The sequence below is a fragment of the Phocoena sinus genome, chromosome 5, assembly GCF_008692025.1.
Source record: "Phocoena sinus isolate mPhoSin1 chromosome 5, mPhoSin1.pri, whole genome shotgun sequence".
NCBI classification, from domain to species: domain Eukaryota; kingdom Metazoa; phylum Chordata; class Mammalia; order Artiodactyla; family Phocoenidae; genus Phocoena; species Phocoena sinus.
The window spans coordinates 127,284,310-127,311,374 of record NC_045767.1 but is presented as its reverse complement, the minus strand read 5'-3'; the positions used below and the strand labels follow the sequence as shown (position 1 = coordinate 127,311,374).

General features: G+C 35.7%; 1 protein-coding gene across 2 annotated transcripts in view; it reads left to right on the top strand.

Annotated features, from left to right (window-relative positions):
- Positions 1–27,065, top strand: part of GRID2 (glutamate ionotropic receptor delta type subunit 2) — a 1,366,547-nt gene that overhangs the window by 1,233,490 nt on the left and 105,992 nt on the right. For both annotated transcript variants that reach the window (XM_032633736.1, XM_032633737.1), the window contains one exon: positions 13,196–13,362. In XM_032633736.1, the coding sequence (XP_032489627.1) occupies positions 13,196–13,362 (167 nt within the window). The remainder of the gene's footprint in view (positions 1–13,195; positions 13,363–27,065) is intronic.

Below are 27,065 nucleotides of genomic sequence, written 5' to 3'. Positions count from 1 at the left end.
GAGCAGGGGCCAAAATCTTACTCACCTTTATATACCTTACAGATCCCTTTAGGATCTTAAAATTAATGCACAATGATTATTAGTAAAGTGAAATTCAAAGAAAGATTTCTGTAGAAATATTGTAGAAATGGAACAAAACCTAGCTCCTGGCATGATCTTGGTAGTGAGTAATCCACCACAGGCTATTGGTATCTTGGCACTATTATGAGGACACAAGTTTTGAGCGTCAGTAGCTACCATGGTCTGTCTGTCAGTCATCACAGCATTCTGGGAACCAGGAATTAATAATATTGGAGGTAGATGCCATTATGGATTCCTTTCCTTCCTTACAAACGAGGTCTGGAATATGTTGATGACATGGAGCTCCCAGATACACTTTTGCCCTCTGTTTGACCTGTATGAATTACTCTGCTGGCATGGAATTCACTGGTAAATAAATTGATGGCCCACAGTTCAACTGCTTATTCAAACATGACCTCAACAACAAAGACTAGTTTAAGTAACATCAATCAGCTATTCAGATGGACTGAAAATTTCCCAGGCCAAACCTTCAATTATTATTCTGTTGAAAGTGATTTTAGGTTTTGTTGATGAGTATATTCTAGTTTTAATTTATTGTTTAAAAAACATCCAAAAGACAGTGATTATATGTTTTAGTAGATGAAAAAGGCCAGGGATAGTTTGGGTTACTATGCAGCATTTCATGGGCCTTGCTGCAGATGGTAATCCTACTGTTTTGTTTTTCTTCTGCACTTTTTTTTTTATACAGCAGGTTTTTATCAGTTATCTATTTTATACCTATTAGAGTATACATGTCAATCCCAATCTCCCAATTCATCCCACCACGACCACTGCCACCCCACCCCACTTCCCCCCCTTGGTGTCCATACGTTCTCTACATCTGTGTCTCTATTTCTGCCTTGCAAACCAGTTCATCTGTACCATCTTTCTAAATTCCACATGTATCAGTTAATATATGATATTGTTGTTCTCTTTCTGACTTACTTCACTCTGCATGACAGTCTCTAGGTCCATCAACATCTGTACAAATGACACAATTTCATTTCTATTTATGGCTGAGTAATATTCCATTGTATATATATACCACATCTTCTTTATCCATTCATCTGTTGATGGGCATTTAGGTTTGTTCCATGTCCTAGCTATTGTAAAGAGTGCTGCAGTGAACTTTGGGGTGCAAGTGTCTTTTTAAATTATGGTTTTCTCTGGGTATATGCCCAGTAGTGGGATTGCTGGGTCATATGGTAATTCTACTTTTAGTTTTTTAAGGAACCTCCATACTGTTCTCCATAGTGGCTGTATCAACTTACATTCCCACCAGTAGTGCAAGAGGGTCCCCTTTTCTCCACACCCTCTTCAGCATTTGTTGTTTGTAGATTTTCTGATAATGCCCATTCTAACCGGTGTGAGGTGTTAGCTCATTGTAGTTTTGATTTGTATTTCTCTAATAATTAGTGATGTTGAGCAGCTTTCCATGTGTTTGTTGACAATCTGTATATCTTCTTTGGAGAAATGTCTATTTAGGTCTTCTGCCCATCTTTTAATTGGGTTGTTTGTTGTTTTTAATATTTAGCTGCATGAGCCTTTTATATATTCTGGAGATTAATCCTTTGTCTGTTGATTCGTTTGCAAATGCTTTCTCCCATTCTGAAGGTTGTCTTATCATCCTGTTTATAGTTTCCTCTCCTGTGCAAAAGCTTTTAAGTTTCATTAGGTCCCATTTGTTTATTTTTGTTTTATTTCCATGTACTCTAGGAGGTGGGTTAAAAAAAGACTCTTGCTGTGATTTATGTCAACAGAGTGTTCTTCTATGTTTTCCTCTAAGAGGTTTATAGTGTCCAGTCTTACATTTAGGTCTTTAATCCATTTTGAGTTTATTTTTGTGTATGGTGTTAGGGAGTGTTCTAATTTCATTCTTTTACATGTAGCTGTCCAGTTTTTCCAGCACCACTTATTAAAGAGACTGTCTTTTCTCCATTGTATATCATTGCCTCCTTTGTCATAGATTAGTTGACCTTAGTTGTGTGGGTTTATCTCTGGGGTTTCTCTCCTGTTCCATTGATCTATACTTCTGTTTTTGTGCTGGTACCATATTGTCTTGATTACTGTAGCTTTGTAGTATAGTCTGAAGCCAGTAAGTCTGATTCCTCCAGCTCGTTATTTTCCCTCAAGATTGCTTTGGCTATTCGGGGTCTTTTGTGTCTCCATAAAAATTTTAAGATTTTTTGTCTAGTTGTTTAAAAAATGCCATTGGTAATTTGATAAGGATTGCATTGAGTCTGCAGCTTGCTTGGGTAGTATTGTCATTTTCATAATATTGATTCTTCCAATCCAAGAACATAGTATATCTCTCCATCTATTTGTGTCATCTTTGATTTCTTTCATCAGGGTGTTATAGTTTTTACATACAGGTCTTTTACCTCTTTAGGTTGGTTTATTCCTAGGTATTTTATTATTTTAGTTGCAGTGGTAAATGGGAGTGTTTCCTTAATTTCTCTCTCAGATTGTTCATTGTTAGTGTATAGGAATGCAAGAAATTTCTCTGCATTAGTTTTGTATCCTGCTACTTTACCCAATTCATTGGTTAGCTCTAGTAGTTTTCCTGGTAGCATCTTTAGGATTAATCTATGTATAGTATCATGTCATCTGCAAACAGTGACACTTTTACTTCTTTCCAATTTGTATTCCTTTTATTTCTTTTTCTCTTCTGATTGCCATGGCTAGGACTTCCAAATTATGTTGAATAATATTGGTGAATGTGGACATTTTGTCTTGTTCCTGATCTTACAGGAAATGCTTTCATTTCTTCACCATTGGGAATAATGTTTGCTGTGGGTTTGTCGTATATGGCCTTTATTATGTTGAGGTAGGTTCCCTCTATGCCCACTTTCTGGAGAGTTTTTATCATAACTGGGTGTTGAATTTTGTCAAAAGCTTTTTCTGTATCTATTGAGATGATCATATGGTTTTTCTCCTTTAATTGGTTAATGCAGTGTATCACGTTGATTCATTTGCGTATATCGAAGAATCCTTGCATCCCTGAGATAAATCCCACTTGATCGTGGTGTATGATCCTTTTAATGTGCTTTTGGATTCTGTTTGGTAGTATTTTGTTGAGGATTTTTGCATCTATATTCATCAGTGATATTGGTCTGTAATTTTCTTTTTTTGTAGTAACTCTGTCTGGTTTTGGTAGCAGGATGATGGTGGCCTTGTAGAATGAGTTTGGGAGTATTCCTTCCTCTGCAGTTTTTTGGAAGAGTTTGAGAAAGATGGGTGTTAGCTCTTCTCTAAATTGTTGATAGAATTCACCTGTGAAACCATCTGCTCCTGGACTTTGTTGGAAGATTTTAATCACAGTTTCAATTTCATTACTTGTGATTGGTCTGTTCATATTTTTTATTTCTTCATGGTTCAGTCTTGGAAGGTTATGCCTTTCTAAGAATTTGTCCATTTCTTCCAGGTTGTCCATTTTATTGGCATAGAGTTGCCTGTAGTAGTCCTCTTATGATGCTTTGTATTTCTGTGGTGTCTGTTGTAACTTCTCCTTTTACATTTCTAATTTTATTGATTTGAGTCCTCTCCCTCTTTTTCTTGATAAGTCTGGCTAAAGGTTTATCAATTTTGTTTATCTTCTCAAAGAACCAGCTTTTAGTTTTATTGATCTTTGCTATTGTTTTCTTTGTTTCTATTTCATTTATTTCTGCTCCGACCTTATGATTTCTTTCATTCTGCTAACTTTGGGTTCTGTTTTTTCTTCTTCCTCTATTTCCTTTTGGTGTAGGATTAGATTGTTTCTTTGAGATTTTTCTAGTTTCTTGAGGTAAGATTGTATTGCTATTAACTTCCCTCTTAGAACTGCTTTTGCTGCATTCCATAGGTTTTGGATCATCGTGTTTTTGTTGTCATTTGTCTCTAGGTATTTTTGATTTCCTCTTTATATTTCTTCACTGATCTCCTGGTTATTTAGTAATGTATTGTTTACCCTCCATGTGTTTGTGTTTTTTACTTTTTTTCCCTGTAATTTGTCTCTAATCTCATAACATTGTGGTTGGAAAAGATGCTTGATATGATTTCAATTTTCTCAAATTTACCAAGGCTTGCATTGTGACCCAAGATGTGATCTATCCTGGAGAATGTTCCGTTTGCACTTGAGAAGAAAGTGTAATCTGCTCTTTTCGGATGGAATGTCTTATAAATATCAATTAAATCTCTCTGGTCTATTGTGTCATTTAAAGTTTGTGTTTCCTTCTTAATTTTCTGTCTGAATGATCTGTCCATTGGTGTAAGTGAGGTGTTAAAGTCCCCACTATTGTTGTGTTACTGTCGATTTCCTCTTTTATAGCTGTTAGCAGTTGCCTTATGTATTGAGGCACTTCTATGTTGTGTGCATATATGTTTATAATTGTTATATCTTCTTCTTCGATTGATCCCTTGATCATTATGTTGCGTCCTTCCTTGTCTCTTGTAACATTCTTTATTTTAAAGTCCATTTTGTCTGATATGAGTATTGCTACTCCAGCTTTCTTTTGATTTCCATTTGCATGGAATATCTTTTTCCATCCCCTCACTTTCAGTCTGTAGGTGTCCCTAGGTCTGAAGTGGGTGTCTTGTAGACAGCATATATATGGGTCTTATTTTTTATATCCATTCAGTGAGCCTGTGTCTTTGGTTTAGAGCATTTAATCTATTCACATTTTAAGGTAATTATCGAATTGTCAATATGTATGTTTCTATTACCATTTTCTTAATTGTTTTGGTATGTTTTTGTAGATCCTTTTCGTCTCTTGTGTTTCCAAGTTAGAGAAGTTCCTTTAGCATTTGTTGTAGAGCTGGTTTTGTGGTGCTGAAGTCTCTTAGCTTTTCCTTGTCTGAAAAGCTTTTGATTTCTCTCTCGAATCTGAATGAGATCCTTACTGGGTAGAGTAATCTTGGTTATAGGTTCTTCCCTTTCGTCACTTTAAATATTTCATGCCACTGCCTTCTGGCTTGTAGAGTTTCTGCTGAGAAATCAGCTGTTAACCTTATGGGAGTTCCCTTATACGTTGTCATTTTTCCCTTGTTGCTTTTAATAGTTTTTCTTTGTCTTTAATTTTTGTCAGTTTGATTACTATGTGTCTCGGCGTGTTTCTCATTGGGGTTATCCTGCCTGGGACTCTCTGTGCTCCTGGACTTGGGTGGCTATTTCCGTGCCCATGTTAGGGAAGTTTTTGACTATAATCTCTTCAAATATTTTCTTGTGTCCTTTCTTCTCTCTTCTCCTTTTGGGACCCCTGTAATGCGAATGTTGGTGTGTTTATTGTTGTCACAGAGGTCTCTTAGACTGTCTTCATTTCTTTTCATTCTTTTTTCTTTATTCTCTTCCATGACAGTGAATTCCACCATTCTGTCTTCCAGGTCACTTATCCGTTCTTCTGCCTCAGTTATTCTGCTATTGATTCCTTCTAGTGTATTTTTCATTTCAGTTATTGTATTATTCATCTCTGTTTCTTTGTTAATTCTTCTAGGTCTTTGTTAAACATTTCTTGCATCTTCTTGATCTTTGACTCAATTCTTTTTCTGAGGTCCTGGATCATCTTCACTATAATTATTCTGAATTCTTTTTCTTGATGGTTGCCTATCTCCACTTCGTTTAGTTGTTTTACTGGGGTTTTATCTTGTTCTTTCATCTGGTACATAGTCCTCTGCCTTTTCATTTTGTCTGTCTGTGAGTCTTTCATTTTGTCTTTCTGTGAGTGTGGTTTTCATTCCACAGGATGCAGGACTGTAGTTCTTCAATCATACTGTTTTAATGGTTCTCTTTTCTTAAACGCATTCATAATGCTTTGTAACATTAGAATTACTAGACACATGTATATAATGGCAGTGATAATGTTACCATATGCAAAGTTGTCTGCAGTTCACAAAGCATTAACAACAATGCTAGAACACTTTTATAATAGCAAAGCAACATGTCTCCAACTGGGGAGGTCCCCGGATGGTTGTAAAGAAGCTGCAAGGGGATCCAGGAGGCCAGAGTGGCTGTTTGAAACAGAAGAAAATAGCAAAAATCAAAGTAGGTTGCTAGAGGAGGCTTCAAGGTCACTCCTATCTCTCTGTTACTGTGTAGGTGTAGACCCAGAAAGCTAAAATAGAAGGTATGAAAGTTGTTGTTGAGGGGTAGCAGAATATGCCACCCCAAAATATGCAACATTGATATATTATTTTGAGCTGCAGACACTTGAAAAACAGCAAATGCAGGGACAGGCTTTCTCTGAACTCCATTTATTTACCGAAAGATAAGTCCTCAAAAAGGAACTCAATTGTCATAAATTCTCTCCTCACGAGTTTCATCAACCAGGGAATATTGACTCATCACAGAAGAGACTAGAAGTCAACACCACACCCAGACAAGCTTTTGTCACAAACTATCATACCACCCTTCTGTTCTTCTAAAGGCCATTCATCTTTGCTAAAAATCATTCACTCTCTCCTAAATGCCTATATCCCCCTTCCCATTCCCTATTGAGGTGGTATTTAATCCTGAATTCTAACTCACTTCTTTGAATTACTCAATTTTTCCTGGGCATCTCCCTTGTATATAGGAGGCACATATGTTGATAAACTTCTGTTTGTTCTTCTCTTCTTAATCTGTCTTTCAGTACAGAGGTCTCACTCAGCTAAGAACTCCTTCCCTACAGTGACTAGTGCAAAAGATCAGAGAGAGCAAGGGACTGTGGGATGACTATGCAGATATGAGTAATCAATGTAGAGGAAGCTTAACCAAGTATTTTACCCCTCCCACACAAACATTCCCAGAATATGTCAGTTTTTATAATTATATCAAGCCTCATGTTTAAAAGTTTTCCTCATTATATTACTTATTTTTAATCAAAAACATTTTATTTAAAAATCGGTGTTCATATGATGGTCAACTTTCAAGACTGTTAAAATGCATATTCCCAGGCCGCAAACACCAAACATTCCAATGCAATAAGTTTGGGGTTGGGTGTGAAGTTTACATTTTTTAACACAAAACTCCCCTGGTAATTCTAATTCTAATAGCATCACATTTTGAGAAACACTGACCCATAGTACCTAACAGAGTGCCTAGGATACGGTAGACACTCCATGAATAGTTACATTGAATGATTTCTTTTATCTGTTTCAAGATCCCATGGTTTGGCTGGGGTTCACTCCCAACAAAGATAAATATCCACTGAGCACAGTAAACTGGTCTGAAGATTTTAGACCATATTTCATGCAAAACTTTTTATCGAGTATCTGATACTGGCCTGGTCTAAGCAAATATATTAAAAAGGCAGTATAGTTGTCCTTCAGTATTTGCAGGAGATTAGTTCCAGGACCCCCAAAATCCAGGGATGCTCAAGTCCCTTATATAAAATCATATAGTATTTGCATATAACCTACACATATCCTCCCATGTACTTTTAAGTCATCTCTAGATTACTTATCATACCTAATACAATATAAATGTGATGTAAATAGTTGCAAATACAATGTAAATGCTACGTAAATAGTTGCAGGCATACAGCAAATTCAACCTCCAACTTAATCTGGGATAAATCTTTTTGGAACTTTCTGGAATTTTATTTTTTGAATATTTTCTGTCTGTAGTTGGGTGAATCCACGGATGCAAAACCCATGGATACAGAGGGCTGAGTTAAATGTATCAAATAATTATTTATATTTTCTTTCTCTACATTTATGTTTAGATATCCTATTCTTTTTCCAATATCAGAAAATACAGTCTTACATGTTCTTCCAGTTTTGTGGATTTTTAAAATTTGGGTTCTCTGTCCATTATAATTAATGTTTTACACTATAGGAAGTTATTTTGTATATGGTGTGACATAGTGCTTTGATATTGACCTTTTAAAATAATCACTATCTTTTAAAAAATATTTCTTATTTGCCACACTGATTTGGACTGCGGTCTTTGTAATACAGTCTATATATGACATTTGTATACTTTTATCAGTTCTGTAAGCTTTTATGTCTATTCTGCCAATTTTCTATTCTCAAAGAATTTCTGTGCTATTTTATTTTTAAGCTTTATAGCATGTTTCACTATTTAGTATTCTAAGTCTCCAGTCATTTTTTATTTTCAAATTTTTTTGCTATTTTCATCTATTTTCTTCCAAGTAAATATGCAAAGATTTTAATGAGTCCTAAGACATTCTTTGGACATTTTGCTTAGATTGCATTAAGTATCAAATAACATGAGGAAAATTGACATTTCTTTTACAATTGTGCATCTATTCTTTTAGGAATATGTTACATCTTATCTAGAAATGAGTTCAAGTCTTCTTCAGTCAAGTGTTGAAGATTTCTATATACCATCCTACTCATTTATGGTTAAATTTATTCCTAGATATTTGTATTTAGTGTAAATGGATATTTTTAGTCAAATTATATATTATCTCTTATTGATGTGTTAATAGAAAAGCAGTTGATTTTCATATATCTATTTATAACCAATCTATATGTTGAAATCTTTCCTTTTTTTTTGTTTTTAATTGGGGTATAGTTGCTTTACAATGTTGTGTTAGTTTCTGCTGTACAATGAAGTGAATCAGCTATATGTATGCATATATCCCCTCCCTCTTGGATCTCCCTCCCACCCCCACCCATCCCACCCATCTAGGTCACCACAGAGCACCAAACTGAGCTCCCTGCACTATACAGCTGGTTCCCACTAGCTATCTGTTTTACACATAGCAGTGCACATACGTCAATCCCAATCTCCCAATTCATCCCACCCCCCACACCTGCAACGTGTCCATATGTCCATTTCCTACATCTGCATCTCTATTCCTGCCCTGAAAATAGGTTCATCTGTACCATTTTTCTAGATTCCACACACATGTGTTAATATACGATATTTGTTTTTCTCTTTCTGACTTACTTCACTCTGTATGACAGACTCTAGGTCCAACCACATCTCTACAAATTACCCAATTTTGTTCCTTTTCATGGCTGAGTAATATTACATTGTATATATGTACCAACATCTCCATTTTGTATTATTTTTTCCATTGATTCTTGTGGACTTCATAAGTATGTCATCAAATAATAATTTTGTCCCAATAGCTTGAAATCAGAATTTGTCTCCTGCTTTATTGCATAGGCTAAAATGATCACAATCATGTTAAGTTTGGGGGGGTATAGTAGGCACCATTTTCTTGGCTTTGATTGTAATGCCATTAGAGTTTCAGTTTCCAAAAGATGTGTTGCTTGTTTGAGGTAGTTATTCTATTCTATACATCATTAAAGAAGAAACTTTTTATTTGTGCATTACTAGATAGGTACGTAGATAGATAGATAGATAGATAGATAGATAGGAGATAAGTAATGGTTTTCAGTTTTGTCAAATATCTTTTTGGTGTCTGTTGAAAGATCATTTAAAAATTTTATAAAGCCTCATTTATAATATATATTATCCCAATAACTTTCCTAATACTGAAGCAGTGTTGATAGTTTTTGTTTAATAATGCTACATTTTTCTTCTACTATACCATGAAAATCAGTTTGCTGATATTTTGGGGAAAACAAGACTGAGATTTTTGGAGGTTTCTCATATTTTAGTATCAAGGTTAATTTAGCTCTTTCTTTGTGCTAGAGACATTTTTACTTCTACTTGAGAAAATTTGGCAATTTCTCTTTTTCCAGGAAATTATCAACATTATTGACATTTTAATTTTATTCCTATGGAATCATGCATACAATTATTTTTGAACATCTTTCTGAATATTTTATTTCATTTCCAGTTTCTAGCTATCTGTATTTTTAACTTTATTGATGTACAACTGCCCAAAAAACTATATATATTTAAGGTACACAACTTGATGTTTTGATCTAAGTATACATTGTGAAATGATCACCACAATGAGGCTGATCAACACATCCGTCATCTCACATAGTTACGGTTTCTTGTCAAAAGGACACTTAAGATATACCCTCTTAGCAAATTTCAGATATGTAATACCATGTATTGTTAACTCTACTCACCGTGCTGTATGTTAAATCTCCAGAATGTATTCATCTTGCATAACTGAGATTTTGTATCCTTTGACCCCCATCTCCCCATTTCTCCCACCTCCCAGCCCCCACCAACCACCATTCTACTCTGTGCTTCTGTGAGTCTGACTATTTTAGATTCCACATGTAAGTGGGGTCATGTAGTGTTTGTCTTTCTGTGTCTGGTTTATTTCACTTAGCATAATGTCCTCTGGGTTCATCCATGTTGTTGCAAATGGCAGAATTTCCTTCTTGTTGAAAGATGAATAATATTCCATTGTATATTCATTATTATTTATCCATTTTCTTTACCCATTCATCTGTTGATGAACATTTAAGTTGTTTCTGTATCTTGGCTATTATGCATAATGCTGTGATGACCCTGGGAGTGCATATATATCTTTGAGATCCTGATTTCATTTCTTTTGGATATATACCCGATCATATGGTAGTTCTGTTTTTATTTTTTTTGAGGAGCCTCCCTACTAGCTGTAACAATTTACACCCCAACAGCAGGGTACAAGGATTCCCTTTTCTCCATCTTCTCGCTTAGTCTTGTCATTTCATTTCAAATGACATGTCATGTCATTTTTGGTAATAGCCATTCTAACAAGTTTGAGATGATATCTCATTGTGCTTTTGATTTGCATTTCCCTGATGATTAGTAATATTGAGCACCTTTTCATGTATCTTTTGGCCTTTTGTATGTCTTCTTTTGAGAAATGTCCTTTTCCCATTTTTTAATCAAGTTTTATGTTTTTGCTATGGAGTCGTAGGAGTTCCCTATATATATTTTTTTGACATTAACCTCTTATCAGATATATAGTTTGCAAATATTTTTTTACCATTCTATAGCCTGCCTTTTCACTCTGTTGATTATTTCATTTGCTGTGCAGAAGCTTTTTAGTTTGATAGCTCATTTGTCTGTTTTTGCTTTTGTTTCCTATGTTTTTGATCATGTCATATCCAAAAATCATTATCCAGACAAATGTCAAGATGCTTTTACCCTGTGTTTTCTCCTAGGAATTTTACAGTTTCAGGTCCTATGCTTAAGTCTTTAATCCATTTTGAGTTGATTTTTGTATATGGTGTGAGATAGGATTCCAAGCTCATTTCCTCTGTGTGGATATCCAGTTTTCCCAGCTTCATTTATTGAAGAGATTATCCTGTCCCTATTATGTGTTCTTGGCATCCTTTCAGAAGATTAGTTGACCATAAGTGTTGGATCTGTTTCTGGGATCTCTATTTTGCTCCCTTGATCTATATGTTTGTTTTTATGCCAGTACCATAGTGTTTCAATTACTATAGCTTTGCAACATATTTTAAAATCAGGAGACATGATGCCTCCAGCTTCGTTCTTCTTGCTCAAGATTGCTTTGGTAATCTTGGGTCTTTTGTGGTTACATATGAATTTTAGGATTGTTTTTTCTATTTCTGTAAAGAATGCCATTGGAATTTTGATAGGGATTTTATTGAATCTGTATATCACTTTGGGTAGTCAGGATATTTTAACAATATTTTTCCAATCCATGAACATAAGATGTTTTTCCATTTATCTTTGTCCTCTTTAATTCCCTTCATTACTGTAATTTTCACTGTACAAATCTTTCACCTCTTTGATTTAGTTTCTTCTGTTCTTTTTGTTGTTTTGTAAATGGGCTTTTCTTAATTTCCTTTTCAGGTAGTTCATTGTTTGTGTATAGAAATGCCACAATGTTTTGTATGTTTATTTTGTGTCCTGTAACTTGACTGAATGTGTTTATTAGTTTTAGTAGTTTTTTGTATACTCTTTAGGATTTTCTACACATATGATCATGTCATCTGCAAATAGAGATAATTTCACTTCTTCCTTTCAAATGTGGATTTTTTTTCTTGTCTAATTACTCTGGCTAGAACTTCCAGTACTGTATTGAAGTGGTGAGAATGGACATCCTTACCTGTTACCTTTACATATCTGGAGCAGAGTCCACAGGGAAATAGGGCTGCTTCTAGGACTACAGCCAGGACCACAGTTAACCAACCGGCCACTGGGGTACAGGCCTACCTTCTGAAAGCATTTTTGGTCAGTTTTAGACTCCACCAGAGTTTTGCAGCCTGGGTCCCAAGGCTCACACAAAGGCACTTTTGTCTGTGGATGGCTGCTAAATTGTCGTTTCTCTGGGGTTATGAAGGTGAGGGACCTCCTATTCACCCATTTTGCTGACATTATTCCCTCTACCTGTACATATACATTTTTTCTTTTTCCCTAATCAGATTTACCAAGAAATTACTTTCCCCTCAAATAAATAAATAAGCAAATAAACAAACAATATTTGATTTAATTATTAGTTCTGTTTATTTTATGAATTCATTAAGTTCTGTATATGTAATAATTTTCTAAATTAACTTTATTAATATCAGTATTTATTTTTGATAAAATTTTGACTTAGGTTACTGAGGGAAAAAAAGATAATCACTAAAAGATATTGTAAACAACCCAGAATAAAGTCATGTTCCCTACATGGTGACAGACAAGGTTGTATAATTATTTTTTTCCTTATCGCAATGCCCACCAAGTTTGGCTACAAGATTACCATAGGTCACACTTGGCAACAGATTAACTTAGAAGGACAAAAAATGTATCTTGCCAGCAGGCCAGTGTTAGTTATTTCTCTTCAGTGTGAGTTTTACTTGCAGAATTCATTTAGAATATACATCACAGGCAAGAAGATGATACCCATATTGGGTGGGTGCAAAAGCCTATCTGGCTTGGAAGCCTAATAATCCAAAGGAGTCAATATCTCTTGTAACAACTCCAAAAGCACAATTTCCAGGGTCCCCAAAGACACAAGCCAGCTATAAGAATTACTGCACTCAGAGAAGCTCAATGACATGGTTTCCTTTCCTGCATTTACTGTTCTCCCAGTTCAGATGACATTTACTACTCAGGCGTCATTTTACATTCCAACTTTATTACATTTCCAAGAGAACAGAGCTGTAAATTAACCAGAAGCCAAATTCTCATGCAGAATAGGTGTTTAGTCTGAAATACAGGTCCTATTAATTTTTTGCACAATTAAATATATACCAATGTAACCTTTTTTATCCTGTCTATATGACTTAAAATTCCAACCTTAAATCCTATTTTCTTCTTTTGTTCTCCATATTTGCACAGGTAAAATATGGAAATTATGCTTTTGTATGGGATGCAGCTGTATTGGAATACGTGGCTATCAATGACCCAGACTGCTCCTTTTACACCATTGGGAATACTGTTGCTGATCGAGGATATGGAATTGCATTGCAGCATGGCAGTCCTTACCGGGATGTTTTTTCACAAAGGTAAGATTTGTGTGTGGTCCAAATAAGAAGAGAGGAAATATAGAAAAAGGAAAATCCACTTGGTTACTCCATTTAGTTTACTACATTTTGTTTTCTTTGTTTGGAAAGCCACAGTAAACAACAACAACAAAAGGGAATTATAAGTGATTGTTCAATAAGACATTTCCTAAAGCGTGTACTAAAGTATTATTTTTCTCATAAACAGGGAAAAGTTACTGCTGCATATAACTCGTTATTCTCAAAAAACTGATACGCAAAATAAAATAAAAACTTAATTGAGTTTAGCCTCTGAATTTTTAGCGGCTAAAACTGTCATAGAGTTAGCAAAATTAATTCCTTTCTAAAAACACCAAAGCATAAAATAAACTTCAGGACCAGGTTAAAGTTTTGAAGCACATACTGATAGGGATGTTTCCATATCAATTTTGCAAAGGAAAAGAGTAAAAATTTTCGAGTCTGTCATTGGTGTCAAAGTATACGTGAAACTTTGTCATGGAAATTTAGGAGACAGTTTATTAAGAAATTATACTCATCCTAAAGTCAGAATTTTCTATTATAAGTTGTTTAAGAGAGAACATTTTAAATGTGTATTTTATATTAATGATGTAGATGAAAGACTTGGGCCTGAAAGGAATTTACAAGATCACTGCATTTTATTATCTCTACTACCAAACAAGGTTGGACCTAAGAGAGAGAAATATCTTTCAGGTAGAAGTATGTTCTGTTTGCCACTGATTTATTTGATTTATTACTAGACATTTTTGTACCTATTTTCTAAAAGCTAAAGCCAGATGAAAGAGAGCAGTACTGGGTAGTACTCTAGGTAGTACTAAGGCCCCAAATTTTAAACTATTTGAGTTGTATTCCTCCAAATTTCAAGATAACAAAAAGCCAGGCATTTTGTGTTTAACAAAACAAGTCAGTAGTCCAAATTTATGTTATAACTCTTCTGTTAGCTAACTAAAAACCTAAGCCTCTCTCTTTATCAGCAAATGAAGATATTAAATTAACTCTAGGGTCCTACATTAGTCACCTTTTCTGTGTAGCAAACAACCCAAATCAGTGACTTTAAAAACGTTATTTCTCAGGACTTCCCTGGTGGTCCAGTGGTTAAGACTTCACCTTCCAATGCAGGGGGTGCATGTTTGATCACTGGTCAGGTAGCTAAGATCCCACATGCCTCGCGGCCAACAATCCAAAACATAAAACAGAAGCAATATTGTAACAAATTCAATAAAGACTTTAAAAATGGTCCACATCAAAAAAAAAAGTTATTTCTCATTGATGGAGCGTAAGAGCTGTGATTTGGCTGAATTCTGCTGTGAGTTGCGGGTCAACTGCAGGTCTCTACGCAGCTTCTCGTCCCAGGGACCACCACTGTTCTTCTACTTGTTAGAAGAGGCACACCATTGTTTTTATGAATTTAGAAGAGAGGATGGAAAGCATAATGGAATGAAGGGAATGCCAGAGTTTTATGGTAAAAGACCAGCAGAGAAGTTTAATGGATCCTTAACATGAACCAGGTCATCAGGAAAAGGATGGTTTATTCCTTACTTGAGGTTAATTGGCTTTTTCTTCACTACAGATATTTTTTGTTTCCAGACCTGATTTCTGGGTCTTTTATGCCAAAAAAAATGAAGCCAATAGAATCAATACACAAACATAATAGCAATTAAAGAAGTATTTAATCAATCACACCAAATGTTCTATTTCATATTATCCATGTGGTGTTTTACCTTACAGAGATTTTAATTCTGAGTGAATATATTTCATTGAACTACTAAAACACAATATTAAGCAATGAGCATTATTTTTCCTTTGATTAGCATCATGGATGTTGACAATTTAAATTGTCCTTCTCTGTGGAGTTCCTTAATAATGACACTCTGCATTCTAGTCCCCTGGACACATCTGGAGGAAGAGAGAGGAAAGAAACACGATCTGGCCAGCCCCCCTCTATACATATGTGCAGCGTTAATCTATCACCTAAACTCTCTCCCTGAACCCAGAAAATATCTGCATTCATTCCCTTTTGCTATAGCCATCAGGGAAAAAAGAACTCCTTTTTATTAACTAATTTAAAAGTTATAGAGACCATCACACTTAATCATTGTATTATACTTTAGAAATTATTATAAATAGCTTTACTACAACAACTTATCCTGGATCACTAGTTAAACTAGATCACTGATTGCTCATGTGATTATATTCAGTGAAATGACAGTATTCAGAGTGATTTTTAATAAGTAAATACTAATTATATCTCAAGTAACTATGTGCCTATACCACACATATTAGATATCAAAGTACTTTAAGATGTAATAAATATTATATAATGATATAGTAACTACGTTTATTATCTGCCCAATATCTTGTATGCTTTACGTTTTAATGACTTCAGAACAATCATATGAAATGTTGTCTGTTTCTTTATTACACACTTGCATATTAGTGCACAGTTATTAGAGTTATTAGTCTACAAGTACATACACTGAGTGGATGGTCCTGAGCTGTGGCAAGCATCATGTCAGGCATCAGAGGCATAGGCTGTAGTGATATGCTCACTTGTGCAATTGTATGCGCGTGGACATGTACAGGAGTGACTTTTAAGGACCAATAAGTGCTACAATACATGACTGTAGATTTGGATAGAAGAATTTTGTTTCGTTGGTCTCTACAGATAGTAGATAATTTGGTAGCAGAAATTAAAGAATTTATATATCTCACCAGATATATGGGTCAGAGTACTAGTGTGGTGGGTAATGTTTACAATGAATTCTCTGACACTGTTTGTTCATCAAATGTTTTCTGTGGCCTTTGTCTCACAATAGTTCTTAGTATAATAAAATCATCAAAAGTTGTTACATTAAAGACATCTGTGAATGGAAGAGAACTGAATTTTTCAGAGTGATATCATTATGCTGTTAATAAAATTAGTTCCAGTGTCGATCTTAGAACCTTAACTATTCATAAGGCTAAAAAGATAACAAAAAATATTTATTGAGCATTTAGTACAAGCTCACCCCTGTTCTCACATCTTAGTGGATGTCAGGGAGTAACTAACTCATGAGTTTAATTTTATGCTTCATCAATAAAAGAGTCCCTTTTCGCCTGTTGGCTGCTAACCCTAAACTTTGGGAATAGAACCACCTAGTGGCACAAAAACAAGGACATATTTCAAACTACATGGAGAATGATTTTGTTGAATTCATGGAGAGTGGCAAAATGCATAAACAATATTTCAACCTAATCACAGAATTTCAGAATTTTTAGAAATGGAATGTACAGTAGTTCCCTTTTTTTACCAGGGATAACTAGTCCAAAGGGGTAAATAACTTGCTCAGAATCAAAAAAAAGCAATAAAACTGGAAATTTTCTACTTCTATGTTTAGTTTTTTGGTGTTCATGCACCTTGTCTTCCCTTATCTTTCTTTTAAAAGCTTATAAAAATAATATAAAACATACTGTATAATGCTTACTGTGTACCAGACCCTGAGTTCTTACATGAGGTAAGTACTATTATTATCCTCATTTTATAGACACAGAAACTGATGGTGGGAAGCCCTATTTGTTTAGTTTTGAACTACTTGGATATAGTCTTTTCCCAGTGCCTACCTCATGCCTGCATAGAGTAAGCATTCAATAAATATTTGATGAGTGAATAAAAGATCTACCTAACTTTGTGCTCAAAAATGAGCCTATTAACTTATAACCAAATACGTTGAGTACTTATCCTTTGTGCTTACTTGATATTAAAAAGTCTTCTATCTTTTCTTATCATAATAATTTTCTATTTATCTTGGTTTCTCTAATTTTTCATACAATGATTAGTAAAACTGACAAGAAAGAGAAAACAAACATCACATGTCCACCTTTCTTTCCACTCACAGCTGTAAGAATTTTTATACTTTCATTCCAAAAAGGAAGGTAGAAAATATTTCTTTAACTTAAAATCATAGATCCCTAATCCTTTTATTTCCCAGCTTTCTAAGCACTTTGTTCCCTTTTCAGGAAGAGAAAAAAGCAGCCTCCACTGATTGCCTATAGCAGCTCCAAAATAAGTCACCAACTGGCTTAAAACTCTGCACTTGATTGGCTGGAAGGATATAACCAGAAGTCAAACAAACAAATTAATTGTTTTCTCTTTAGACATACAAAATATATACAGTCCCTCCACTCTGAGAGCAGGAGTGACATTATCAAGATACATATGTCAACATTAAGTAATATGAACTTATATATTAAACTGTATTATGTAGACAATGCTGAAAAAATTAGAGAAAAGGAAATCATTGCTGAGTAGGATAGAAAAGATTTTATTAGACTTGAGCTGGAAGACTTCAAGGGAAAATAGAATTTGGATATGGGGACGGGTACAGGTAAGAAAAACATGAAACTCAGAAAAACATGAAATAACAAGTGAAAACAGTCATCGTGTAGTGAAAGGACAATGAGAAAGAACAACTTGACTGGAGAGAATGTTGGCAAGTGAATACAGGTAGAGAAGCGAAAATTAAATGTGATACACCAAAACATTGATAGCTGCTGTCTAATAAGTGTATACTGTGCTAAACACTTGATGTATTTCATATAATGCTCACCACAGCTCTGTGAATTGGGCATTTATTAATTGCATTTATAAACTTGAGGAAACTGAGACTCAGAGTTATGTATCTTACAAAGTCACACATTAATGACAAGTAGAGCTAGGACTCAAACACAGTTTAGAGCTTGTGTCCTCACCAGCTTTGTGGGGCTCTGAAGAGGAGAATATCTAGAGAAAGGAGTATTTGAAGGGTCCCAGGTGTTGGGTTAGACGAAGACAGAGTTCAGCTGAGGAAGGCCATTTACAAGGCGGTGTAGTATTCCAGCTGTTAAGCAGTGAGAATGTTCTCAATGAGAAGGAGAAAAGATTAGAAAAAAAGGTACAGTTTGAAGAGGGATGGACAGGACTTGGTGGAAATCAGAGGAGTACATATAATCCAGGAATCTGAAAGGGGAAGGATGTGCAGATCCAAGTGGCCATAAACAGCCCACTCTTTTCTTCTCCTTCCAACTCTTATTCTTCCTTCTTGTTCATCTATTACAAGTTTTGCTTAAGCTCTATTTCACCTCTAAGTAAAACCAACTGGAAAATTATTTCTAGAAAAGTAATGGGTATTTTAAAACAACATGATAAGCCACTACTTAGTAGATACTTTGATATGTCAAACAATCTTCTGGCTTACAGATTTTTGTTCTATAGTTGCTCAAACCATGTTAATATATCCCTAGTAGTATTGTTCTCCTCTCTCACAAACCAGATATTATTTTTTTAATTATATATACAGTTTACCCTTGAACAACATAGGTGTGAACTGCTCAGGCCCCCTCATACATGAATTTTTTTAAATAGTACATACTATAGTACTACATGATTCACTGTTGGTTGAATCCAGGGGTGCAGAATGGCAGACATGGAGGAACCTCAGATAAGGAGGAACCTAGGATACCCCTATAACATAAGTTACATGGAAATTTGCTACTATGAGGAAGGTCAGCACTGCTAACCCCACATTGTTCAAGGGTCAACTGTATATACCAACACTTACACACACACATGCGCGCACACACATACACAGTGCTAAAACCAACTGATTTCATCACATTCACATTCTCTGTTCTAGATTAAGAAAAATAGATAGTTTAGATGCACATGTTTATATAAAGTAAGAAAATATGTTTGAGGAGCTGCAAAACCAGAGGGAACATTGAAGGTTCACTTTCAAAGGGAGATAGTAGAAGAAAATACTAATATATGTTTATACGTATATTTTTATTTAAGACAATAATATACATTTTAACATTTAAATGAAGGAAATCACTTTCTTTTCTCATGTAATATGCATATATTAAACAAGGAATAGCCTCTGGAAACCACTGAAAAGAATGTACTATTCATATTTCAAAGCAATCCCCCTTTAAAACATTTGTTTTAAATTTAGAATGCTGAATTTAGGGAACTTCAATGAAAGAGAAAAAGTGAGGTAGCTTTTTTGTCACTTTTTTCTGTTTCCTGAATCCTGATGGAGCTATTTTTGTGACTAACATCCTGTGGGGTTTACCAATCACTCTGACTGCTGCTTCCAGTGGAGAACCAAAGTGATTTACATTTATTGCAGTATTTGGTCTAAATAAATGGAGGTATAAGTACCGTTGATGATATTTCCAGTATGTGAATATTTCAAAAATATTTATCATATATGCTACTATATGACTTGAGATTAGTTTTATTAATCTTGCAAAGCAGTAGCGAAATTTTAAGAAAATGACAAGACTTTACCCTTAAGCATATAACATTCTCACTGCTGAACACAAACTCAGCCATCAGGCAGTGCAATCTCATGGAGTAGATTCTGAAGTGTTAATGTGATTCTGTTTTCCTTGTACTTACATCATACAGCATTTGGGGAACACTTCATCTAAGGTACAAGAGAGTACCGTTTATAAACAAGAATCTTTATTAGACTTTTTTGAGAAAAGTACTGAGGTACAGAGAAGATAGATGACTAGTTCAAGACACAAAGCAGTATTTCAGCTGGATAATGAGTCTGCGACATTGGACCAAGCTGCTTTGCAGGAAGCAAGTTGGATTAGCCTTTTTTAAAAATAAGATTTGTGCTGTTTCTAGATCTGAGTAAGTATCATTTCATTCAAAAGGCAGTTGTTTTCAAAAAGCATAGTTATTATAGTGGTGTAAATTAGGTGAGACTAAAGGCTGAGTTTATAACACAACATTGCAGAACTTAAAAGGTTAAATGTGTATTGCACTTCAAAGCACACATTCATGCACACACATGGATGCACACACACTCAGGCACACACACACACACACACACACACACCCTCCAGAGTCATTTATAAGCCTCTCTCAAAAACACTCTTATTCCATTATACTTACATCACAGTTTTTCTATTCAAACGACCCATTTTACTCACCAGACTCAGCCCCAAGACATTTTTTACTGTTTTAAAAATTCAATCTCCTTTTATTTTTATTTTTTTATTTTTTTGTGGTATGCGGGCCTCTCACTGTTGTGGCCTCTCCCGTTGCGGAGCACAGGCTCCGGACGCGCAGGCTCAGCGGCCATGGCTCACAGGCCTAGCCGCTCCGCGGCCCGTGGGATCCACCCGGACCGGGGCACGAACCTGTGTCCCCTGCATCGGCTTTTTAAATTATCACTACTTTATAGACATGCAGAACAAGTAGCACAAGTGGCAGATAGAACGCTATGGATTATGTTATCCTTAACTTACAGAGAAACTATACTATAGCCTAAGATAATAGTTAACATTCATTAAAGGCTTACTATGAGCCAACCAGGTGCTACCTAAGTGCCCTAACTATATTAAGTCATTCAATCCTCCCAATAACCATAAAAGGTAAATACCATGATTAACTTCCTTTTACAGATGAGGAAACTGAGTCACAGAAAAGCTGAGCAGTTTTCCAAGGACATAAAGCTAATAAGTTGCAGAGCCAGGTTTGAACTCATGCTGTCCAACACCGTAATGCCGTAGTTCCCACTCCCACTTCCCTAAACACACACACCCCCATGTGCACCATGGTAGCAAGCATCCAAAGTGCCTTCATGCTGCTCCTGGAGCTGTCTTCTCTCACATTAAGATACTGAATGGCATTTTAGTTCCCCTGAAATTCAGGTAACTTTCAGAATCTTAAACAGCACGCCAGCAGAGTCTCCCATTATGCTGAGGGGGCAGATCCATTTGCAACTGAAGCTGCCTTGCATCAGCTGATCAGAAGGAAACAGTACAAGTATTGAAAATTGAAAGCTGTGGGAGGATTCTGTAATTATTTTCCCTCCCTTTTATCTTGTTTTGCTACAAATAGCTTAAGACTATACTTGGCCAAAACTTTAATTCTTCCTTCATGGAGGTTTTCATTCATCATGACTTTTTAATGGGAGGAATCCATAATTGCCTTTTATCCATCTCATTTCATAGTTCTTTAAGCAGCTAGAAAAAACTAACTTCATAATTGGCCAGATTGACTAATCACATGTTGAATGCTTACTAATATGAAACAGAACCTACAGTCATGCCTAGGTATCCACAAGGGGTTGGTTCCAGGACCCCCATGGATACCAAAATCCATGGATGCCCAAGTCCCTTATGTAAAACGGCATAATATTTTCAAATAACCTACACACATCCTCCCATATACTTTCTTTTTTTCTGCATACTTTAACTCATCTCAGAATTACTTATAATACCTAATACAATGTAGATGCTATGTAAATAGTTGTAAATACAATGTAAATGCTATGTAAATAGTTGCTGGCATACAACTAATTCAAGTTTTGATTTGGGGTACTTCCTGAAATTTATTTCCAAATATTTTTAATCTTTGGTTGGTTGAATCTGTAGGTGTAGAATACAGAAGGCTGGCTGTACTATTTCTGGAACTAAATTATGGCTAAGATAAAAATATAAGATTTCCATATGGAATAATATTTATGAGTCTATGTAGTCCAGAATAATATCTAACAGAGGCAACAATGATTTTTGTTTTAATGAGTATAGTTCCTTGCTTTAACTTCAAACAGAAATATACCTCAAAGCGTGCATTCACCTTTTTTCTTGATAATCCATTCTATACCTGTCACTTTATGAAGCTATTTATGTTTGAAATAATGTTAGTGACTATTTTAAATGATTGAAATTCAACATGTTTTTATTTTACATATTACTGGTCTCAGAAAATGTATATAAAAATTGTGCCTTGATGATGTTCTTACCAATGTTCCATGGTAAGACAGGGAGATATGATGGGAGGAGCCAGCACCCTGAAACTAAGTGTGGTGGGATTTCTGTTCCGATAAGGTTTTCAGTCTTTTTCCAAAATAATCTTTTCTATTCTAATATTTTTATTCTGATGATTTTAGTCAACTTTTTGCTTCTTTTCTATTAATTAATGAAGATCTATGTAGCACCCCCTATAAAAGTCAGCATGACCCTTCTGGGCAGTCTCTCATATTCTTTGAGCTAATCAACACCAATTTTACTAATATGAATCTCTTCTGTGTTTTTTAGCAACTGCAGAAATTTGTCAAACAGATTGCCTCCCAGCCAAAATATATTCAGTAGAGCGTTGCTGAGTACTTCATTAAGACTGATAAGATAGGACAGAGCAGAACCCAGGGGCTCTGAATATCAGGGCAAGCTGTGTGGATTATGATATGGAGAGTCATTGAAGAACTCAGTATAAAGACTAACCAGAATCAGAAGTGTGCTTTCTGATCAGTCTAGAAAGAATGTACGCAATGAAATAAAAAAGGAATTAACTAGAAAGGAGGATGCCAGTAGGAAGTTACTATATCTATAATATAAGCTCCAAGAAGGTAGGGGCTTTTGTCTGCTCTATTCAGAGATTTATTCCAAGCATCTACAAGAAAGCCTACCACATAGCAGATGTTTGATAAATATTAGTTGAATGAATGGGTGAATGAATCACTAAGGAAAAGTAAAAGACACGAACTAAAGACAATAGAAATGGAAGGAAACAGAGAGACATTGTAGGGGTGATGTTGGCCATTGGCTAGACACAGAGTTGAAGGAAAGGGAAACCAAACATGATTCTGAAATCCTTAGCCTTGCCCCAGATTGGAGATGGGGAAGTTATTCTCAGAAAAGAAGCCAGGAGCAAAAACTGGTTTGAGAGTGGAAGTGCTAATTTTGATCTAGACATGGTGAGTCTGAGACACTGGACAGTGGTGCATCCATACAGGGAAATGTAGAGACTCTGACAGACAAATGACAATGCGGGGTGAGAGCTTGAGGGAGAGGCTGGAAGGATAGATATAGATTTGGGCAAACTCTCCATTAAGATAATGAAAGCCAGAGACATAGCCCATGGAAAGGACATAGAGATAAGGAAAAAAAGGTTGAGGCCAAAACTTGCTTTCAAATGTCCCTTTTTTGCTTTTTTCTCCTTTCCATTCCACAGTCACTATCCTAATTGAGTCTCAGCACACTGTGTCACGATTATCCCTTTCTCTCCAAACCTACCCAAATCTTATGTATTCTGTGGTTTCCAACTCCTGACCCATCCTCAGCATAAGTCTTCCTAGCAAATTCAGCTCTAATCAAGCACTTCATTGTGTTTCTATATTTTATCTACTCTGTACCACATATGTCACTTTTTGGTTAATCATTTCTTGTGTTCATACTTTTTCAAATATGTTCTAAGTTCTTAGCTTACAAAAAAATTGCAAAACTTATCTTATGCCTTTTTAAATTTTTTCCATAATAAATAGTTATGTAGTACATATTCAACAGGTTCTTAAGTAATGTTTCAGGGGGAAAAGATAGTCCTACTCTCACTTGCAGTTACTAACACAAGCAACTTACTAGAGAATAGGAATAATGTTTATTCATTCAACCAACAAATATTTGTTGAGCAGCTTAGTGCTTGATACTATTTCGTTTTTCTAGAGATAAAATAGTGAAAAAGATTAACAGGTTTTGCTTTCCTGGAGCTTACATTATTCTGGAGAGTTGAAGGAGGAAACATACGATAATAAGAGAACAAATAAATTGGATAATTTCTTATTGGAAAACATGCAATAAAGAAAGTATAACTCAGATAATAAAGATGGATCAGTATGGGTCACAGAAAACCTTTCTAGGGAGGCAATGTTTAATTACGTTCTTGAACATAAAGTGTGTAGGAAGAGTATTCTGTGCGTAGGTAACAACAAATATAAAAGCTCTGAAGTTAGAAACAGCTTGGAATGTTTAAACAATGACAAGGAGTCCAGGGTGGCTCAGAGTGAACAAACAAGAGAATAGTATGAAAGGAGATTGAAGAATTAGTTGAGCCCAGTTGTATTATAGAACCTTGAGAAAACATAGTGAAGACTACAAATGTTTTCCAAATAAGAAAGGCAAGCCATTGGAATTTTTCAAAGAGGAGTATTTATTACGCCTAGTTGTTAAAATAAAGAAAAAAATATGGTGGGAGGGAGGCCAGTAGAGGCAGTGAGCAAAAGTGAATGTAGGAAGATAAGTTAGGACTAGTAAAGATAGTCCAGGAGAGAGATGATGGTGGTCGGTCTAAGGTAGTATAACTGAGATGGGGAAGAGTGACAGGTTCCCACCTTTCATAGCTGTAAGACTCATAGGACTGGCAAATGGTATGAATGTGATGGGGGAGGCAAAGGGAGGAATCAGTATAACTTTTTCTTCTGAACAAATAAGTGGTACCATTAACTGACTTGGTCAAGCATGAACCAAAAGTAAATTAAAAACCAGAAGAATTAAGACTTTGGCCTTGGGTTTGGTAAGCTTGATGATATTAAACTGGAACTTAGCTTTCTGTGAAATTTAGGAAAGAAGACAAAATAATAAGAATTCCAGTTTGACAGGTAGAAGGTGCTAGTTATGAAAGACATACACTGGTTGAATTACATTTGGGTTTGATGATTTCAGAGATTACTTCAGTCGTAATTAGAAAAAGATGCTTAAATGATTTGTGATATCCACTGAAATGGGTGGGAAAAGAATAGAAGCAGAAAAAGATAGTCAACTTTTATAAAGATCCTAAAATCTAGTAATAACAATAGAAAGTGATTTACTTATATAAACTCCAAGTTACATTTTCTTAAGGAAAGAAATTTATCTCACATAGCAAGACGTCTAGCAGTAGATGTCTTCAAATGTGGTTGATTCGGAGGTTCAGCGAGGGCATTGTTTTCAAGGACCAAGGCTCTTTCCACCTCTCCACTCTCCATCCTTGGTGGAGTGAGATAAAACTGTCCTCAGGCTGACCTGCCTTGTGATGAAGGAGGCTTACGCAGCAATAGGGACAATGTGCTTCCCTGTTTCCATTCAGAAGAAGAGAATGAGCGATCTCTCCTCTCAAGCATGAAAACAGATCTGTCCCTTCTGCTTAATTAGTTCATCTTAGGTCATATTTTTACCCCTGGAGTGAGCAGATCCCCTTGAGAACGTATACTCATAGCTCAGACTGTCTATCTAATGGAGTGGAAGGGATGCTGGAGAGTCAACTCTAATGTCCCTGACAGCAAATCTGAAAGAAGAATTAACAGATACTGGAGAATATAAGGAACAAAAGAGAAAGAATCAATACCCATGCTACCCATAATAATACTATCATTTATTGCACATCTGTTTTGTGCTGGTCATTCTTCTAAAACTTTCCTATAGACTGACTCGTTTAATCTTCACAACACCCCAAGAGATAGGTGCTATTATCATCTCTTTGTATAGTCAAGGAAACTGACGTGTAGAAACATTAAGTAAACAGCTCACATTGTCGTTAATAAATGGCTGAACTGGGATTTGAACCCTGGCTCTGGAGTTCATGCCCTTAAACAGAAAGAGGTGTGATACCATAGACTCAATTGGAAAACTGTAAATAGGAACATGGGAAGGGGAGCCCCATGGAAAGGAAGAGTAGGCTATTCGCTTTACACATGTTGAATTTGTAGTGACATCAAGAGTTCTACCTGAAAACTGTTGAAAGTATGAAAGGAGATTGGATAAACTGGAGAAGAGAGATGTAAATTTAGGATTTATCAATACAAAGGAACAAGGGGGGAAAAAATCAAGACCTAGTATGTGCAGCCAAAAGAGAGCCAAGCCCTGAGGGTTGTTATTGATAGTTGATTTCCTTCCACTTCAACAACCAAGAGTTCTTCCTAAACAGCCAGCGTCACTTTGTGTAACCGCTATATTGATCATATCACACAATTTTTTTTACAATATAAAAACTATATATTTCAAGTATACAGTTTAGGTTTTGACATATACACCTGTGGAACCATCACCACAGTTAAGATAATGAAGAAAAATTTTTTTAAAGTAGCACTAGGAAAGAAGTGACTTGAAAAGTGCCTAGGGAGTAATGATGGCAAATGACGCCGTCTCTGTAACCTCAGAATCTACACCAGTCCTGAAACAGAGTTGGTGCTTGATAACTGTTTCTTAAATGAGTACAGGAACAGCTGCTCTAGACTGCCTGCACCATGTTCATGGTTTTCTGTAACGGCGGTTCTCAAACTTGAGCACGCATCCAGATTCCCTGGTGGGCCTGATAAAACACAGATTTCTGGGCCCCAGCCCCAGAGTGCCTTGACTCAGGAGGTGTGCGTAATTTACATTGCTAACAGGTTCCAGCAGAAGCTTTCGCCCGCTGCTTCATAGAGTGGGTCCTCACTTGGGGCCCTGCTGCTCTAATACACGGGCTCTGACAGCCTTGTTGTTTACTATTCTCGTTCTCTCCCTTGCATCTTTTGTCCTGCCTCTTTACTCTCTTCCCCCTTTTTCCATTGTTGATCTTCATATTCAATCATGTACAAATCACTTACAATCTATATTATCTCACTTGATTCTTGTAAAACCTCACTGAGGGAAGGATTATTGTACCTATTTTATAGATTAAGGAACTAGGGTTTAGAGAGCACAAAGGAAAAATACTTTGGTGTTGACTCTATAAACCTAAATTATATAGTGGGCTGACCAGTTAAAGTTATAACGTCTTTTTGCACTTCTTCCTCACTTCCACTTGTTGATTTCCTTCCACTTCAACAACCAAGAGCTCTTCTTAAACAGCCAATGTCAGTTTTTGTAACCGCTATATTGATCATATCATACAGGTTTTTTTTTTACAATATAAAAAC